General features: G+C 40.8%; 2 protein-coding genes across 3 annotated transcripts; one reads left to right on the top strand and one right to left on the bottom strand.

Moving 5' to 3' along the window:
- The first annotated feature begins 1331 nt into the window (after positions 1-1331).
- LOC112289877 (DNA-directed RNA polymerase 1B, mitochondrial) lies at positions 1332-10451 on the top strand. Of its 2 annotated transcripts, XM_090254596.1 has the most exons (22): positions 1332-1656; positions 1897-2631; positions 2744-2957; positions 3432-3677; positions 3825-3958; positions 4142-4205; positions 4411-4469; positions 4637-4754; positions 4867-4980; positions 5546-5677; positions 5848-6264; positions 6458-6508; positions 6655-6725; positions 6944-7028; positions 7637-7792; positions 8178-8252; positions 8542-8631; positions 9046-9099; positions 9265-9379; positions 9547-9650; positions 10006-10066; positions 10282-10451. In XM_090254596.1, exons 1-22 carry the CDS (start codon positions 1604-1606, stop codon positions 10308-10310), a joined length of 3177 nt encoding a protein of 1058 aa, XP_090110722.1. In that variant the 5' UTR covers positions 1332-1603; the 3' UTR covers positions 10311-10451. The 2 variants fall into 2 exon arrangements, with proteins under 2 accessions (XP_090110722.1, XP_024391337.1); XM_024535569.3 differs by lacking the exon at positions 10282-10451 and having other exon boundaries at positions 10006-10261.
- A 2207-nt stretch (positions 10452-12658) lies between these two features.
- LOC112289602 (ribonuclease TUDOR 1) lies at positions 12659-19331 on the bottom strand. The gene is made up of 14 exons (XM_024534938.3): positions 18961-19331; positions 17901-17975; positions 17547-17660; positions 17139-17246; positions 16580-16786; positions 16172-16405; positions 15849-15956; positions 15366-15734; positions 14885-15247; positions 14452-14682; positions 14037-14312; positions 13714-13908; positions 13204-13581; positions 12659-13075 (listed from the first exon to the last, which is right to left on the bottom strand). The coding sequence occupies exons 1-14, from the start codon at positions 19093-19095 to the stop codon at positions 12896-12898; spliced, it is 2973 nt and encodes a 990-aa protein (XP_024390706.1). The 5' UTR covers positions 19096-19331; the 3' UTR covers positions 12659-12895.
- Positions 19332-20102: the final 771 nt, after the last annotated feature.

The following is a 20102-nucleotide window of genomic DNA, read 5'->3' as shown; positions in this document are numbered from 1 at the left end:
CCAACCAGATTTAATGTCTTTCTTATTTTTAATCATATTATTTTATTTTTTACATCTATTATTATAAGTAACTTTGCCTTTATTAGTAAAGATTTAGAAAGTTATTTTTGCTGTTGAAGACATAATAGCTTATGCTCGTATGATGTTTTATGGCTTTCTCATCTACAAAGAAGAATATTGCCATTCATGACAATGTGTTTGATTTTACCTTTTTCTTTCCCAAAGAATAATTTATTAAATCATGTTATTCTAAAAATAAATTTTAAATCAATCAAATAAATAAATTTAGTGGCAATATATTAATTAGTATTACTTTAATATTTTAATACAATTGTTAGGACAAGTAGAAGCTCTTGAATTAATGACCTTGAATTACAACCAAGATAGTATTGTAGATGTAACATAGTTACATTTTTTTTATTAATATTTTAATATAAAAAGGTTTAAATATAAAATTTACAACATATCTAATTATATGCAATCATATCTATTAATATATTTTTAAACATTAACATGCTTATCATTATACATATAATAATTGTTCAAATGATTATTTTTTTTTCAAACTTTCATATTCTATTATGATCAAAGTAATATAGAAATAAATAAATTGCTATAACATTATATATTTTTTTTACAAAAAATATGCTTTAAATAACATTCATTTTGGCTTAAAAAGTTCTAAGGAATAATTATTCATGTGTTTCTATTTTGAAACATAATTGAGAATTCATGAACTTCTACCAACAATTGTAATTGAAAACATTTATGCTATTTGAGCACATATAAATGTTGAGAGGGAAAGGAGTCAGAGATTTGTCCTTTGAAGATTAAAAGTTTAGAAGAGACTCAAATACACATGAACTATTTGTCACTCAATTTAATGGTTTTCCATCTTCAAGACAACAAAGAATGACAAACATGATTTTGATTGGAAACATAAACTTAAACAACCCAAACATCAATATATATATATATATATATATATATATCCATTGTCTTAAAATAATAATCACACAAATGTGGCCATATAATCTAAATATTCAACCAAAAGAGAAAAGAAAAAAAAAGAAAAAAAAAAAAAGAGGAATAAATCATAACTGTGAAGCACTTAAGGAGCCACACGAATTCTCATATCCACGCAAGCATCCAAGCAAGCGAGTCAGGATCGCCACGCGGGCACCATCCACGTAAGCGTCGAGGCGAATGCCAACTCAGTTCAATCCACGTCAGCGTTGCGAGAAGTGCCACGAGGGCATCGTCCACGTAAGCCATCCGGTCGGAACACGAATTAGGGCTCCGAGAGAGAGAGAGAGAGAGAGAGAGAGAGTGAGTGAGTGAGAGAGCGAGAGAGAGTCCGCACTCGTCCGCGGGTGGGAACGGGACCCACGGGAAAGTCTCGTTCGATCGGGAAACCCTACGCAGGGTTTAAGCGCAGCCTCCATGTGAGTGAGTTGAGGGCGAGAGAGACAGAGAGAGCGAGAGAGAGAGAGAGATTCGAGCTTACATTCGTGGAGCGATGGTGGCGTGTTGCTTCGGATTGTAAAATTGCACAACTCTTCCTCATGTAGAACCAACATCTCGCAGGGAATTTTAGGGGACAATGCCAGCTGAGGTCTGCTGGACGAAAGGAATTCTCTCAACTACTGCATGCATGTATGTAAAAGCTTCCTCTCCTGGGTTTGGAATTGTTTGCCTCTGAGTTGTTAGCCTGATGTGGAGGCTTTGAGGAGATAGGGAGGATTTTTGCGGGAATGCCATTGTCGGTAGGGTAGTTTGTTGTTGTCGTTGCAGTTATTTATTTATTTAGTTATTTATTGACTCGGGCGGGAAGAGGTGATATGGGGGGTTTTTTAGGGTTTTTTTTCTGGTTTTTTACTCTACGTGATGATGCAGTTTCCCAGAGCATGTCAAGCAAGTTTTGCTGACCGGTTATCCAGTCGCCGGCATGTGGAGGTCGGCAGCACAGCAGCTTGCAAGACAAAAGCTTCACGGTGTTAGAAGTGGGAGAATAGCTTCGAATTTCCCTCTTCTTCGGCAGGTTACAACGTCCCAGAGTACAGCGCATCAGGCCTCAGCTAGTGTACAATCATTAGATAGGGCGTCTGAATCAGATCGGAGTTCTGAATTTAAGTCGGGATTGCGATTCTTGAAGCCCTCCACCTCGTCCTCCCCTTCCTCCTTGACACCATTAGATTCCGCATTTATTGAACTTGTCGATCTTCTCCCCAAATGCTGGCAAAGTACCTCTACCACAGATTTCAACCATGATCACAGTAAGCTTCAGACTCCTTTGCAAGTATTCGATTCTCGAGCGTATTCAAGTGCACTTGAAGAAGATGAATTGTGTGATGAAGATATCATTGGCAAAGAAAATGAACATGCTCGGGAGGCTTTACCAAATGGTTCAAACTGGGATACTGGACTTGACGCTGATTCTCTTCTAGAGCAAAAGTCGAGGAAGAGAAAAGCCCGAGAATTACATAAAAGACAGGTGAAGATTGAGACCGAAGCTTGGCAACAGGCCGCCACCGAGTATAGGGAGTTGATGACCGAAATGTGTCGGAAGAGTCTTGCCCCAAATCTACCTTTCGCTCAATCGCTTCTCTTGAGTTGGTTTGAGCCTCTCAGGTTTGTAGACTTTACTAAGATCACCTTAATTTACGCAATCGATACCTCGTGCCTGAAAATGGGTTTGGTGAATGGACATATTTTGGAAAGTAATGTCGATGTAATTTGGCAGAGATGGCATACTTGAAGAACAGAGGGCTTATGGAAACCGCGAGCATAGAGAGCACAGGTCAATGTACGGTCCCTATATGTGTCAGTTACCTGCTGACATGCTAGCGGTGATTACGATGCATCGGTTGATGGGGCTGCTCATGTGTGACCAAGAACACGGATGCGTTAAAGTCATTCATGCTGCAGTTGTGATTGGCGAAGCTGTAGAGCAGGAGGTAACCCATACCAAATATCTATTGAAGAAATTATGCTTTCACAATGGCTTTACCGTCCTCGAAGTTTCCTGGCCTGATATAAAATTAGTATGAGCTTGCTGTGAGGTCGAAATTCTCTGGTCAAATCATCTCTAGCATTTTATTAATGCAGGGAAAACTCTATTTTTTAGTTTGAGCGAATACATTTCTAGCAAATGTAAGGTTAATGTTACGAGAACGCTGCTTCTCCTTTAATATTGATTACTATTTCTGGTATTATTCTGGTGGCTTTTCTTGAGAACATGGACCTGATTATGTTTTCTCTATTTGTCGCTTTTTGAGTCTCAAAATACTATGTTCTTAACTTTTACACAAGGTTCTGTTACCTTCTGAAGATTCATGGAAAATTCACTATTGATTTGTCTATTCCTTTTTTTGCTCGAGGATGTGGAATTCTGCCAAATGGCTTAAACAGCAGTTATTGAACACGTGCAGGTGCGAATATTCCAACTGATGAACTCACAGAAGAAATCAAAGGATGCTGAAGGCAACACGAATTCCCTTGGAGATGTAGCCAATAACGAGGAACTTGAAGCGACTAGAAAGGCCGACTTGAAGTCCAAGAAGGTGGTGAGGGACAAAGTGAAAAAGTTGGTGAAACAAAATAAATTGCGAAGGGTTGATAGTATTTTAAAACATGCAAGCACTGATGAACCCTGGAGCACAGTGATTCATGTCAAGGTGCGAAATTTTATGTAGACGTATGCATTGTGTAGTTGCTTGAGTTAGTTTTGTTTCTGCTTTTTCATTTTTGCGGAGGCTGGATGGACCTGGTAGGGTGTTGGGTTTTACGATTCTTACTAGTTGTGCTTCTCTGGTTTTGTATAGCTGGGAAGCCGTTTGCTAGAGTTGATGCTCGAAACCTCCTTCGTGCGTGCACCCGCGTGTCAAGATGGTGATGACTTTGGTGAGCTACGACCAGCATTTCAGCACAAGTTTAAAAATCACGTTCTGCGGCAAAAGTGAGATGCAGATTTTTGACACATTGTTTCACTATGTTTTGGTCATGTCTATGACCAAGCACTGAATATTTCCGTAGAAGCCTCCTCTCTATTAGTGATATTTGTTCTCTCGTAACGCATGCAGCATTTGGTCTTAATTCCTCGAGCCTTAATTTAATCACCGGTTTCAATCTTCCTTGGCAGCGTCAATCGAATCTACGGCGTTATTGAGTGCGATCAACTAGTACTTGCAGAGATTGATCAATCGGTAAAGCAATTAGAAAGTAGAACATTTTATTCATGTGACTGTAGGCATCCATCCTTCTATACATTCTTTTCTCTGGGGTGTTTTCATTCAAATTTTTGTTCACCGCGTCAGCTTAGGTTGTTGTCGAGTTATTTGCATTTGATATGCGTTTTTCTGTGTAGGTTGATTAAATGACTTTCTTATCGAAACAATTGCTTGTTTATAGGTCAAGCATATGGTAATGCCATACATGCCGATGCTGGTGAAGCCTCTCCCATGGAAGGGGTGGGTTTGATTTTCCCTCATGTCCTTGTGTTGATTTGATGTTGCACTTTAACTTTGATGTTAAATGTCAGATTCGTGATCACTCGAGAGGATAAAAGAGTCTTTCCGGGTATGTCCTTTTCCATGAAGCAGTTAGTTAGTGTATATGTGATTTGTTGCTTTGACAGGTTTAACGAAGGTGGATATTTATACTTGAAATCCTCCATCATGCGGACACAGGGTGCGAAAGAGCAGCGGATGGCTGTCATCGACACTCCTCGAAAACACATGAAGGTTGTAGTTGAGGTGAGTTTTCTCCTTTTCGACAACTCGATTCAAGTTGAAGACTTGTGCATAAGATTTAGACCGTGCTTCGAAATCGAATTTTTGGGTTTAAATTTCTTGTTTGTATGTGCAGGCTCTTAACGTGCTAGGAGAGACCGGATGGAGAGTCAATAAGAGAGTTTTGGAGGTCGTGGAAAAGTTATGGAAAGCTGGTGGAGGAATTGCTGATTTAGTTGAGGCTGATGATGTAAGCTTCTGTAGTTCTATTGATTCTGTTTGTTTTATCTGCGGCCAAAATAAAAGATCACAATTTTCTAATGTTTTACTTCGAGGACTTAACTTGCAAACGCTGAAGCTGTTTTGGGAGTTATGAATTCAGATGGTTTGGTAACTTCGCGAGGGAACGTAGTTGTCGAGAATTATTTTTTAATTGTTTGGGAAAGTAAAGGAGTTTCTGTAAGTCAAACTAGTCTCTTTTTGCCCAAGAGAAGGATATAACTGAGAAAAGTAGTTGTATGATTATGAGTGGAAAGGTCACGGATTTACTCGTATTTTTCTTTCTGTTTTTAGAATTAATGTACATAGGAGCTTCTAGGTCCGTAACCTTTTAAATATTGATCTTCGTTATTGACTTCGAAGATGTTGATTTTAACGTGTTCATGTAGGGATATCTGCCTAAATTTCCCTTTTCTAGGCAATTGTTCAGTTTGATAGTCATTTGTATTCGATGTGGTGTTGCACAAAAGTCCTTTACTTGCTAAGTTTTGTTGCTGTTCATCGCCTGGTTTCAATAATCACGTGTGTTTGTTAAGGTTCCGATTCCTGAGAGACCAGACACTTCAGATAAAGAGGTGTGGCACAAATGGAAGGTGGCAGTTTCTCAGGCCAAGCGTACTAATAGTGAGCGGCATTCTTTGCGTTGTGATACAGAATTGAAGCTTGGGGTATGTTTCATGCTCTTCCCATTAAGTCATTTGTGTTCGTTCCTGTCCTGTTTGTTGTTTCCGTATGAGTCTTGTATCTTCTGGCTCTTATATTGTCTTGTTATTCCTTACTGCATTGTCATTTTTTCCTTCTGCTTTCTCTTTTGTCCTAAGCATTGTCTTGGTAACAGGTAGCTAATAAACTCATTGATGAAGAAGCTTTCTACTATCCCCACAATCTTGACTTCAGGGGACGAGCGTACCCCATGCACCCACACTTGAATCACTTAGGAAATGACCTTTGTCGAGGTCTTTTGATTTTTGCTGATGGAAAGCCATTAGGACCAAGCGGTCTTCGATGGATCAAGATTCAGCTGGCAAACCTTTACGGAGGGTCTGTAGGGAAAATGTCATTTGATGACCGTGCTGCATTTGCTGAGGACCGCATGGAAGAAATATTAGATTCTGCTGAAAGACCCCTGGATGGAAGCAGGTTGTGGCTGAAGGCTGAGGATCCTTTCCAATTTCTTGCAGCTTGCATTGATTTAAGGGATGCATTGGCATCTGGCAATCCAGAAACCTTTGTTTCGCATCTGCCTGTGCATCAGGTACGCACAACTTTCTAGTTGCCAGTGAGAAACTGGTTGGGACTTTGTTGCCTTTTTACAAATATTAGTGTAAAGGATTATGTATTGAGTTCGAAGGAGCTACGACTCATTTGGAAGAGATTTTCTAAGTAGAGCTTCTCATGGAACAAATTACTTAAACCTGAAGCTTTGTTGACCGATGTTCTTTTTATAGGATGGCTCATGCAATGGCTTACAACATTATGCAGCATTAGGTCGAGATCGAGTAAGCTGTTCAATTATTTACCTTGAAATTTATATTCTGCTGCTGCCTATTTCTCAGTTGACGCGGACTTTCCAAATAATAAATCTTATTAATAATTTTTTAAAATCCCTACTATCAATCTAACGATGTAATACTGTCGAATTTAGATTGGGGCAGAGTCGGTGAATTTGATTGCTGGAGACAAGCCCGCTGATGTGTACTCCGGAATTGCTGAGAGGTACTTATCGTGTGCATGATAGTGACTATACATGAGTTTATTTGGTTATTTGAGGATGTAATAATTGTACTCCGAACGTTTATTTGTTTTAAACCAAGCTTTATATTTCTACAAATTAACAAATTTCGACATACAGCTTAGGGTGTTTTTATTTCTTTCTTTGTTAGTTCACTGAATATTTTTCTTTTCTTTTGTTATCTTCTTTTTTGGGGGAACAGAGTGAAAATCATTATGGAGAAGGATGCACTTAAAAATCCTCTCACAAGTCGCAACGCGGCAAGTGCAAGGCTTCTTCAAGGACAGGTCAATCCCTGCAATCCAATCCTCTATAACCTAACCAAGCATTTAGCATTTTCTAACAGTGGTAGGATTGATGCTAATACATTGTAGTAAACAAAACAATCAATCCCGAGTCCCCATCAGCTTCTGTAACGGATAATTGTCGTAGTATTCCATTGCTTATCGAAAGATTTTGATATATGGCGACGTGCGGCACATGTATGTCTATGAAGCTTAAATATAAACCCAGCTGCAGCAATGTTAATTTGAGTAGATGCAGTTGGTCTGCACATGAAAGCCAACCTCTGAGTAGATACTCATAGGTCCTCATCGGCTGAAGATCGTACGTCTTGATAGATTTTTTGGAGACTTCTTACTGATTGATTACACGAAGCCCCTTAAACTTGTTTATTGTTCTTGTTGGCAAGTCTAGAATAAGGATCAATTGAGTGAAGTACTCAGTGACCATCTGGTTGTTGCAATTTACTCTCTATGAACCACTTGGTGACCTCATGACAGCGTGGTCTGTGTAACCTCCGTTACCAACTGTTTCATCATGTCTGCTCCGTGTTTTGAGCTGACATCTCACTGACAAGTTTCAGAAGCTCACCCTCATTTGATGTTTCCTACAGATTGACCGCAAACTTGTGAAACAGACTGTGATGACATCTGTATATGGTGTTACATTCATAGGAGCTCGCATGCAAATATTGAATAGGCTGAAAGAAAGAAGTCCCATAGCTGTTGATCCAGTTGACACGTATCGAGCTGCTTGTTATGCCGCAAAGGTTTATTCTCTCTGCCTCGCAATAGCAGCGAATTATCAAGCATATTGAGTTATGTAATTGCTTCTTGACGTATTTTAGGAATTTTGTTGTAGCCCGCTTAAGTCTAACGTCCTTGTCAAAAAAAATCTTAACCGCAAAAGTATTAGTCGTTACTGCCAAACCTCTGTAGGATCCTGTATAGTTACTTGATACTTGGATGCCTTATATTGGTAGTTGTCTAGAAATAGTAGTGGCTTTTGGTTGACTTGCTTGGGCTGATGCCACGTGCAAAGAATCTATTTACTTGCTAGTTTGAGTTTTGCTTTCCGTCTCGACTTCACAGTATTTGTTTCACAGGTCACAGGTTACAACGAAGTGTCTTATATATGTGTGTGCTTGATCACAGGTTACATTAGATGCACTTGGAGAAATGTTCAAAGAGGCTCGATGCATTATGTCCTGGCTTGGTGATTGTGCCAAGGTGAGTGATTTTCTACTCTTCATGTGAAGACTGACTTTCGTGTCAGTAAATTATTACATTAGGTGGCAATCCACAATAACAGTGTTCTACCGAACTCATAATGTGTAGATGGTTATGTAACTGGTACATACAATTCGAGTCCCTACATCGGGTGTAGTGTGTTGCGTACCTCTGCTACTTACTGAATTTCATAATACTGCTCAGCAGTTAATGCTTGAGTTCATCTTTCAATGTTCATTTTGGCATACTTGTGGCAATTGAATCTGTTATTCGCACACATTCTCTCCAGATAATTGCAGCCGCTGGGCATACCGTGAGATGGACATCTCCGTTAGGCCTCCCAATAGTTCAGCCTTATCGGAAGCACAGCCGTCATTTGGTAATTGTTTTGCAGCTCTAGTATTTTTATTTTTACTTATTATTATTATTATTATTATTATTATTATTATTATTATGTATTACATTTCAAATATTTTTTTAAAGATTCATTTTTAATGAGTATTTATTTATTTTTAAAATGTTGGAGGAACTCTGTGATCATGAACTCGTTGTTTATGAGAAGCTTTGAAGTGATCACCATAGATCTGGTTGCTGCATGTTCAAATATCCGTATGCATGACATTGGAACACGTTGAATGTTTAGGGCATTAGTGATTTTATTGATTGTAGTAGTAGGCTCTGTTTGTAGGATTACATGACGATGAAAACTTTTATTCTTGGTTAAAGGATTGTGTCAGTGTAACCTTTTAGTTTATGAATGAACTTACCTTGAACATTCGTTTTGTCGCATCAGGTAAAAACCTCTCTTCAAGTTTTGGCTCTTAGAAATACAGATGATAATCACCCGGTAATTCCGACTTGTCCCCTCCATTTATTAACACTCTAGCCTTTATTTCCTCTATTCAGAATTAAATCTTGCATAGTATTTTTTTGGTTCTGTTCATTTATGTACTGTTGGCTAAGGTCTGTGCCATAAGTATGCATAACCTGGGTGCATTTTACATTTCATCAGGTTCTGGCATCAAGACAACGAAGTGCGTTTCCACCTAATTTTGTGCACTCTTTAGATAGCTCTCACATGATGATGACAGCCCTTGCTTGTAGTAAAGCGGGACTTACATTTGCAGGTGTGTTGTGGACGTGTGTTACGCACTTGTTAGGTTTCTTGAACTTAATTCTATTCAACCTAGCTGGCAACAACTTATAATTTGTTAAGTTGTTATTTTCTTTGTCCTGGAAATGTCTTAAAAATGATTCGACATAAAGATTGTGAAAAAAACATACTGTTCTCCAGGCGTGCACGATTCCTATTGGACTCATGCTGGAGATGTGGAGAATATGAACGTTATACTTCGCAAGAACTTTGTTAAACTTTACAAGCAACCTATTCTCGAAAACGTAAGTCTCATGCAACCCATCCCTCGTGAACTTTGTTCAGTAGTGAATTTTTGTGATAAAAGCTTTCTTCTTGGTTGTATTATTAGGAACTAACACCGTCAGTATGTTTCGTTACGGTATCTGTGTTGATATGAGCATTTGAATCTCAGATTTTATTGTTTAATGATAGCTGGTTTTGTTATAAGAGCCCCAGTCAATATCTTCGTTATGAAATTTCATTTGTGTATTCAGTTTCCTTGCCATCTTATATCAATCCAGTCCATGCTTTGCAGTTTTGTTAATGTTTTTAGGGCACTGAGTTAGCTGAATCGTGTCCATGTAGCTGATGTACTTACATACTTGAACGTTTGTGCAGTTGTTGCTGGACTTTCAGACGCAGTTCCCTGATTTAGTTTTCCCGGAAGTTCCAGCTCGAGGTGATCTTGATTTGAAAGAAGTTCTCAAATCTCCATATTTTTTCAACTAGAATTTCACCGGCAGTGTTTGCTTTTTCATAAAAGTTTCATGTTCTGTGGTCTCTGAGTTGTATGTTTTGTGAATTAAGATAGCTTCACTCGACTGTCAACATTTTCACCGATTTTAAATTCATGCGTCTTACGAGGAGTTGTTCATTCATGTGTGCAAGAGACAGAAAACATATCAGCTGTGGTACCAGAGTAAAACTTGCGTACGGTTGACTTCATGTGCTTGTGTTGATGGCAAACAATGAGAACCCGTGTTACTGATTTTGCACTTGAATTAGAAAAATCACATTTAAATGTTTTTCTAAGTCAAATAAAGTAGAATAAATGACATAGTTTGGAATAATTCTAAGGATGTGAATGCATCAAAAGATACTCTAATGACATTGAAGAGTTATTTGAAAATTTTCTGAAAAGTGGACGTGAACAAAAATGTTTCCTTAACTCCTACACAAGTAGTATAAAAAGGTTTATGTTTTGGTTTTTTCCACCTCAATGAACTTCATGAAGATGTATTTAGATGTTGAAATTCGTAGATGCCTTAGGTTTTATTATTGTTATTTATTTTTTATTCATGGGAGTGAAACAGACCAATTTTTTTAGAGAATTGCAAGGTAGACACCTTTGTATTGTGTGACTTCTTTTTATAAACACTGACATTTTTCTTTTATTGCATAGACATGTGCTTATTCTATGTCAACAATACACCATTGTTTCAAATTTTTCAACAAGCTAGATAGAAATGAAATTAAATGGCGTAAAAATAGTAACTAAAAACTATAATAATCATAAGAACATGAGCAACATAGGAGCTAAAATGAATAAACAAATATAAGGGGGTGTCCACATAGCAATTTTGTTAGATAGACACCCTCTTTTTATTGTTTGTTTAGTTTGCTTTGATAAGCTTCTATGTAAATGTTCTTGTATTACAAAATATTGTTGTTTATTATTGATGTTTTTGTATCTTTCAGCCACATTATTATCCAGCATATTGAAAAATTTCTAGTAGTGGTGTATTGTTGGTGAGGCATGTGAGGAGGTGTCCATCAAGCAGTTTCCAAAATTTATCATAATTTTTTTTCTAAGTCTTTTTCATATTACGTAATATTAGTATTTACACTTCTTTGCTATAATAGGACTATTTTAAAATAGTAATAAATAATTATAAAATGTGAAAAAGGAGACTAATTTGAATTTATATTCTACTATCTTGTCTTTTTTAAATAAAGTTCCCCTAAACAATGGAAGCTTTCCTCACCAAGTCTTGTCACTAATTAATTGTTAAAAGGAGTTGCATCAATTAGAAAGCAAACTAATGGCATGGATAAGATAGCAAATTTACAAGCATCCATGTATAGATCTTTTTTTGAAACAATATCTTAGTCTTGCTTCATCTTTTTTGCTTAAATATGTAGTTCTTAGTTTGTGGACAAATCTATTTGATTTTTTTATTAGATACAAGAATGAAGCATTTGAAATTTGGTGTAACATAAGATTGAATTAGGTTTCCTTTATTATAAAATTTTAAGATTTTGTAAGTAGTGAGTTATATTAAGAAGACTAACAAGCAAAATACAATATTAGACCTTACACCTACATATGATTAAATGCAAACTTGGTTTACCAACATTGATTTTTCTAAGCAAAGGAAACAAGTTAAGAATCATTCTACTAGAAGTGGTTCTAAGTAAAAAGAAATGATTACCACAAATTCTACGTAAACAAATCAAGATGGAGATGGAATCTAGGAAAACTAATTCACAAAACAAATGTTTGGAAGATTTTATATTTAGTAATCTAATGTTTCTGATTGGATTATATTAAAATGATCTCAGAAATAGGTCGAGGACACACACAAGAGAAACAATAATATAGCAACATATAAAACTAGAGATTGATTGAAATTGTGAATCTTTAAGAGAAATACGAGGAAGAATTCATTTAGTTTCTACATGAGATACGTATTGCTGTACTCCAAAACTTGTATACAACTCGTTATAAGAATTTATTTAGTATGAAAGTTGTAAAAATTGCTTGAAATTTTAATAAAGTGCTTAGATATAACAATTTACCATATCAACAATCGCATTTAGAAAAATTAGTTTAAGAAAAGATTTTTTAACATTTTATACTGTCTGCATATTCAGAGCTTTACATATTACTTGTCCTTCCCAAGCATTGTCTTCACGAGGTTTGAGAGTTTCATGAGAGTTTAGAAACGAGTTGTAAGTAAAGACTTTGGTGTGCAACAGAAATTTGGACTGAGATGTGCTTTTCCTCCATAAGAATTTTGTGGATGACACCTTCCTTGACTGGAATTTACCAGCTGAACACGATCGAAGCGGTTATTGACGATGCCGTAGCTTGTGACCTGTTGATGAGAAATATTACTGATATACCGGCGGAACAGTTAGGACAAAATCAGCAGAAGACGAGAAGAAAAATAGCTTAAGTACGGCGGGAGATGAGGGTAACTGGAAGATGCTGGAAGAGGAGAGGCGTCATCGCTAGGTGGACTTCAGTGAAACATCAGGACCAATGCGATGAAAGATAACGAGACCTGATTAATTGCGGAATGCACCTGCTTAAACTCCAAAATGATCCTACTAGTAAGAAAAATCATACCCAGTGGAGCGAAGAATTACAACCCAGCAAAAGCAATCAAGTCTATCACTCTGCTCCTGGAAAGAGGAGCCGACCTTCCAAGTAAAGGCTTACAGTAGCAAATTGCCGCATCGCAGAACACACTGATCTCTATTCCTGAAACCTTTACAACACATCCTAACGGCGTCCCATTGGCCTGCGTGGCGTGTCCTCCTCGTCAGACTCCACGTCTCCATAGCTCCACATGTTCAGCCGGTTCTTTTTTGCCTCCTTAAGGTACTCCTCGTACTCGGCGTGGATGTTTTTCTTCTCCGGTGTGTCCCACCTGTTGATCTTCTCCAGCTTTGCCAGCCCATTCTGTACATTTTCAGAGGAAAGCTTTTGGGTTAATACACATCCGGAAGACGACACATCACAACAGATTTAGATCATCATCAGAATGAAAAAACACAACACGTCACAAGCTGGCTAATACCAGGACTTACCTCAAGCATCAATGATTGGATTGTCTTGCTCGAAGCTGGGTCGATCAAAGTGACGATCAAGCAAGTTCCTGTTCCTTTTCCTCTCACCTTGCCACCAGTAGTATCCTTGTCCTCTACCTTCATAAGCAGAGACTTGTTAGCTACTAAGTCCGATAGGTACTCTGCTGCCTCCTCGCCAAAATCATCCTCCAACTCTGGGACCCTAATATGAGCCAGTCTGCATAGTTGCGCCAAGCCTTGAGCAGGTGATGATACAGAAGGGTCTAGTGGTCGCAGCCTAGAAAGTGGAATCGACTCCTGGTTTCCGTAGTCAATGTAGAACACTTCATACAATGACTTCGCTGTTATTGCAGTTCCTTGTCGAGGTGAATTTACAATCTGCACCAAATTCAATACGAGCTTGAGCAATGCACTTCTACGAACAGGCGTCACAGTATTGCGGCTAATACAAGGACTCAAACACACTCGCATCATACTTTCCGACTACACAATAACTAACCACTGACTTACCAACGCTCGGTTCCATGAGTTATCACTAGAAAACTGGGCGATCACCAGCTCGCCCTTCTGGGGAGTGAAAACGCCTGGTGGCGAGGCCTTGTCCTTCAGATTCAAGCCTTCAAGTGTTTTCTGGATCATAAGTACTTTGGCCTCCTCTGTTTGAACGTAAAATTTGCCCCCACCCAAAACATCAGCCACACAGACCTGCAGTAGACAAGTAGCACACATAACAGAAGTTATTCCTTGCTTAAATTCGCGAAGAACAAAACCATTCACAATAATGTGCCCTGAATTTGCTGTACAGCACAGAGATAAAGGTACGGATACTTTACCGGAACTGCTTTTGCCTCAGTGGCCTTCACTCCAGCAGCAGCAGCTCTGTTCGCCTCTTCTTGACCTTCCACAAAACCCTCCCATACCTTCAAGTTCTTACTCTTAGCACTCTCCTGAGCCCGAAGCAACAAGTGTCCTTCGACTGTCCTATCAGTGCTGAAACTTGGATGAAGCTTAGCCAAACCAGCCTCCAGCAACGCCACTGAAACGTTCTCTTTGCCTTCCCACAAGCTCCCCAAGAATGTACCAGTCTTATCCACCGTCTCAATCTCAATCTGCAGCAGACACATTCCCGCAACGAATCACTTAATCATTTTGGACTAATCCACAACTGCTCATCGTAACTTCCACCACATAAATTCTTCACTGCATTCAAGTCACAAGCCAGCAAACTGCTGTAAAACTCAATCCCACCTCCACATCCCTCTGAAGGATCCTTCTGCGCATGAAAGAGATAGCCTCCTCCGAGTACGGCTCCCCTCTGCCTGGGCAACGGACACCTGATAGGGAGAAAGCAATTGCACACGTTTCCTTCGGGATCAACAACTTAAACCGATGTCCACTCAGCACGTAATCCACGATTGCAGGAAGCCTCCTTTGCCGTTGCAAAAACGGCAGAAACGCAATAGCTTTCTTGGTGGTCCCCTGCATTCAAGCATACGAAATCAGTAGACAGGACAGGATGGTGCGTATATACACACCCTCCAGGTTATCTATTCTGTAACCTGAAGAAAGGCTCTTCAAATATCAGTAAAAAAGGGTGCTGGCTTTGAGAACAGAGCCATAAGCTGCTTATGCCATAAAAACGGTACCATTATTTATAACAGGGCTAATACAGGACACTTACCTGTAGAGAAAGGTCGTTAATGTGAGTCGCTGGTGAATCCTTCTGCGAATGAATCTTTTTCTTGCCCTTAACAGCCTTAGACTCGGCCGCCAAAAGAGCATCGTAGAAGTTCGACCGCTCTTCAAAATCTCTGTGTCGAACCACAGTGGCGAAACCCCGCACCACAAGCATTTCCGCAACGTTGGCACCTTGTGGCTGCCCAGAGACAGATGCAGGCGTCAAGTCAGCAACCTCGCCCTTGGGAGCCGACACCAGAAATACAGACCCGAAGTCCATGGTACGGTCGGAACCTGGCACGACAGGCATTGGTGTTGGACCATCTGTGGCCCCAAACTTCCGTGAGTACTCCATGGTAACATTCACCTGCAATGAACAAGCCCATCCTTCCATAAGTTTTCACCCTAAATCCACTTGACTACCAAGTCCACAAACTGCAGATTCATGGCATACATTTACAGCGCGCTCGCTAGACACTTCCTACCTGTTGTCCGATTAAGAGACCGCGGAGATACTCTTTTGCTTCACGGGCATAGGCCGCAGGTTTCTCATCCTTCTTCGGATTTCCGACCCGAGGTGCCCGGATGCTAGACAAGTTCACACGCCTCTCAGCTGCTGGGGTTCCATAGGGTGCAGCATCATCTGCGACCACGATGCAGTCTCCACTCACAACTTCAATCACCTTGCCGGAGAAATTTACATCAAGAATGGCTGTAGAATTCGTCGCAGGAGGCACGTATGTTGTCCAAATCTTCAGACGATCTTTCTTAGCTTGCAATTCGGCAGTCTTCAGACGTCTCTTGGCGACCTCTTCCATCATGTTAGCTGACCATTCAACCACTTTCGCAAACCCCTGTGAATATCGGAAATGCGCCAGGTCAATTGCTGTCAAAAGTAATATATGCAGAAGGCTAATTCAAGGGTCCGAGGCCCGCAAGTATCAGATCTATGTTTCAATACAACTTACATGCTTCACCAGCTCCAAGGACAGGTCCACAACGTTGTCTCCTTCCGAATAGTGAACGGAACCAATGAGATTGTTGAACTTGTCAGCCCCTTCTAGCACGATTCTCACCTAGACACCATCAATATCGCCAACATGTGAGTGCGTGGTATTCTTCCTGAATTACTACAAACGACAAGTACCAATACTTTTTTCGGCAATATGTCCCGACAGCCCACATAAATTACTACCAAATCACCTCACATCCTGGCCTGGCTGAAACCCACGAACCCCTCAACTAAATGTAAAGACGGGATCCTTTCTTAGCGTTTCAGGGAAATGCTTACATCTCTATTTAACACCCGCACTTCAGTGAAATGCTTAGCTTCTTTTGCGTAAGGGTCGGGAAGGATCTCAGCGTGAGAAGCAGCGCTGTTGGAAGCTGCAAGCCTCTGTGCAGTTGTCAAGGGTGCTGCAGGTTCCTCTCCTGCCTCTCCGGTTTTCGATTCCTCGCCCCTTGATTTGGCCTCTTCCTGGGCAAAAGTATCCGCCACAGGAGAACGCCTACCCATTGAAGGTGCCTGCAAGGCATATAGGGTTTAAAAAATACTGCAGAAAATGTTGCAAATGAACCTTACTCCATCTCTTCCAATTGGACCCGACACTCGAGCTCAATTAGGCGCTCGGACCTACCTTACCTATCGAAAGGAGGAAAAAAGACAACAAAACATCATCTGAAAACTGACGGGTCATACCTGAATCCCAGCACAGTAAACTTGCACGTATTGGAAGTCGGGAAGAAGGTACACCCTCACAGTGCTGCCATCTCTCACTGCTTCCACAATAGCTGGCAGAACCTTCCCCTTGCTAGACTCCACCAAACCGAGTGCATCAAATCCAGCGGAATCACCAATTGCAGATGGAGGCAACTCTCGAATTGAGGCTTCTGATGCACCCGGAGTCTGCCACAAGCAGGCGAATGTTTCAGAAATCAGACCATGCATATAATACCGACGGTGCAATTGAACAAATCAGTCTCATGGCTCTGCCAATTGAGAGTCAGGACTTTAAGAAATAGGTTTTTAAAAATCACCGAACGAATACACTACAAGTACACAGAATAAATTCACTCAAAGTAATTCTTGTCTTCGTGTAAAAAAATGATATACGCTAACCTTGGCCACGTTACCAATTGAAGTACATGAAAGACGGATTTGTCGATTCAAGCTATGATATGCCATGAAGCTATGACTAAATCCTTCAGTGCAGAAACTACCCGTGTACGAGTCGACAATCCACTAAGGAACCACTTACCTTGTTCCAAATGCCGAGGCCTTCAGTCTGGGCCTTCATTTCCCGCTCGTTCAATTCGGTCATGACTGCCGGAGGCACCTCACTGTTTTGACCTCCCTGCTGACGTACCTGCTTGATCCCAAACTATGGCATTAGAGGCAGCAGAAGCCTTGACCCTGACAACTTGGCCTCTGCCATACTGAGCACACTTACGCAGTGCCAAGTTAGCTCATGAAGATAGTAATTTTCAGTAACTGTGACAATATGAAATGGCCGTACCACGTTAAGTATTCACAATATACGGCAATCAACACTCGCCAAGGAAACATAAATTGCATTTTTTACTAGATCTGCAAATCACTCGTACTGAGCAACCGCTTGCCGCTACAACGGCTTTAATAGCACTGCATACCAGCAACAAACGCTCACCTTGGCCCAACCATTGGCGACGACCTCATATCCAACGTTCACTCCGCCCATAATGACTGTCCCAAACTCTCGATTAATCGAAGGCACAACGTAATCTACCTTGAAAGTGACCTCCTGTAGATGATCATGTCGTCATCGTTAGTCCATAGACCCCACGAAGGTAAGACGACATCTAGACAGACATAGTCGACAACATGATTCTGCGAACCGAACCACGCAATGTACGTATCTGAAGTATTATTCTTCGGAAAGACGATAGAATGAAGGATGTCCCTAATGTAGAACAGAATTACACCTTTTCTATCGAACAATCTATATGTGAAACCACCATCAGGAAAAAGATCTGGGCACAACCTTTCCAACGCACATCTTGCGAAGATACTCCCGACTGTCCCATGCGAAGGGCTCGTCCCTACCATCCCTACGGGCCTGCAAAAGCACCCAAAACAGAAGGAATCAACGTCCCTTTGCTCGTTACACAAGTAATAGCTCGCCTTCGAAGAATCATCTGAGTTCGTGAAGAAGTTTCATGTTCAGTACTACTCCATTCTCTCTGGCTCCCAAAAGACAGTCTATTAGGATCGTGGGAAAACCCATTTATACACTCCAAACTCCGCTTCGCATTTCTTGCTGTCAAAGTTAGCCATCCTGCAACCTGCCTTGACCAAGCATCCACCTTGAAAGTGGGACTTAAATAAAGGAAAGAACCCTATATCCTAGAAGTTATTACCGAGGTTACAATCACAAAATGCATACATCAAGTCTCAATTTTTGAAACTTCAGACGCCAGTTCCAATTCCCTTCCGCATAACTTAAAAATGTCGTAATGTGGAGATTCAAAACAACACTGAAACAAGGAGGCTATCGATCAGCTTTGAAACGAGTCAAGACGTAAAACCAACAAGGCCTAATCCCATTCCATAATGCCTTATCTGTTCACTAACGATTCGAAGGAACAGCCCAAAAGAAGAGTTAAGATTTACAAATCCACATTCAACACCGACACATTTAGTCCCAAGTGACGTCAAGAAGCAATCGACTTACCAACAGATCACCACTGATCAGATCCTAGAAATAGCACAACAGAGAACAGAGCAATACATAGACCTACTCGCAAATCTGGGCCAATAAGAAAAGTCCTCAAAACGATAACAACATCTTCAACCACTTCAACCTTGTCAAAAGTTTGGAGACGAGAAAAAATATCCGAGAGCGGCTACATGAGCGACAGCATGCCTGCCCCTAAGCTGAATAGGCTACAAGCTCACAATCCCCTCGCACGCTTCCACAAAGCAATCCATTACAGCCACCAAAGACGAACATGAAAAAATCCGCCAACATATGCACAACAGCAAGCAGCGCCACAACCGACTCGCAATCGATCTGAAGCAAAGATCAGTAACGACGAACTCACCAATTTGGGTGCAATGAGGCCGGCTAGAGTGACGGTCTTTTCCGGCGGCGGGCCACCCTTGACGCTTCCCATGATGAGCAGCGAATCCCCCGAAGGTACCGCCTTCACGGTGCCTTTGAGCCATCCGGTCGCCATGGCGAATCGCTTCCGCACACCTCACCGCAGACCTAATCGAAGCCCGTCAGCCCCTGTTTCTTCCTCCACGTCGTCGTCGTTGTCGTCGTCTGCTTCAATGTTCTCCAGGAGGCAGCCTCCACTTCAAACCTCCTGCGAAAACGCTTGCCTATCGACGAGACGCAAGGCCAGGGGATACAGATCAATGAGCAGCTGCAATACAGAAGAAAACACCCCCGATCTCGAGCTCTTTCTTCAACAAATAGATCGCTTGCATCGCTCATTGCTGGACTTTCTACGCGGAGGTGCGTCTCCGAAAGATGCAGAGCGATCTCCGTTTCCCCTTGTCCGAATGGACGGCCACGAATCCTCTGGACTTTGAATCCAACGACTATGGTGCATCCCAAGTTACTGTCCTGGAGGAATTTTCTTCAACGCGGTGGCGACTAACTCCAGATTTCATCCTTTGTGCCTTCGAGTAGCTGCCAGTGGGAACAGTTTGTCATCCTTTCCACGTGGCGGTTCGCTGTTGGGTCCCTGCTCCATTATGGCTGACCTGGCGGAAACGTGGGTCGTTCATGGGTCCTTGTTGGATCACTTTGTGCAGGAGTAGGTTGGGGGGGGGGTCGTAACTTCGCCCGTCAGCGCTGGAATTTGCTCACTCCCCCGTTGAAAGGCCCGGCTCCTCGGCTTCAGGCCCCTTTTCTTAAACCCCCCCCCCCCTTTGACCCCCTTGCGATCTACCGAGGCTAATTTAGTGTGACTTCACAATGACATGAGCTCTTTTTGGATATCTACTTAAACAATTGTTGGAGTGATATGTAAAAATAACTGTCGAATGAGTGAATCAATAAATTAATTAAATTAGATAATTATGTCAATTTTTCTTCCAATCAAAATAACTTTTGAAAATGATGTATCCAATAGAGAAAATGTAATAATGATAACAAATAAAAAAGGAAATAACTATTTTCTTGAACGTCAACTATTTATTAAATGAATGTAAAAAAAATTCATTCATGTGCTTG

This window comes from Physcomitrium patens, chromosome 12 (genome assembly GCF_059467195.1).
Source record: "Physcomitrium patens ecotype Gransden chromosome 12, ASM5946719v1, whole genome shotgun sequence".
In the NCBI taxonomy this organism is placed as follows: Eukaryota; Viridiplantae; Streptophyta; class Bryopsida; order Funariales; family Funariaceae; genus Physcomitrium; species Physcomitrium patens.
Note: the sequence above shows the minus strand (reverse complement) of the source record. Positions and strands in the feature narration are given on the sequence as shown.

Coding starts and splice junctions, on each gene's coding strand:
- LOC112289877 (XM_024535569.3), top strand. CDS start 1,604: ATGCCAGCTGAGGTCTGCTGGACGAAAGGAATTCTCTCAACTACTGCA. Junction 2,958..3,431: donor GCGAAGCTGTAGAGCAGGAG/GTAACCCATACC, acceptor GAACACGTGCAG/GTGCGAATATTCCAACTGAT. Junction 4,206..4,410: donor TTGCAGAGATTGATCAATCG/GTAAAGCAATTA, acceptor GCTTGTTTATAG/GTCAAGCATATGGTAATGCC.
- LOC112289602 (XM_024534938.3), bottom strand. CDS start 19,095: ATGGCGACCGGATGGCTCAAAGGCACCGTGAAGGCGGTACCTTCGGGG. Junction 16,406..16,579: donor TTTACTGTGCTGGGATTCAG/GTATGACCCGTC, acceptor TATGCCTTGCAG/GCACCTTCAATGGGTAGGCG. Junction 15,248..15,365: donor GTCTCTTAATCGGACAACAG/GTAGGAAGTGTC, acceptor TGTTCATTGCAG/GTGAATGTTACCATGGAGTA.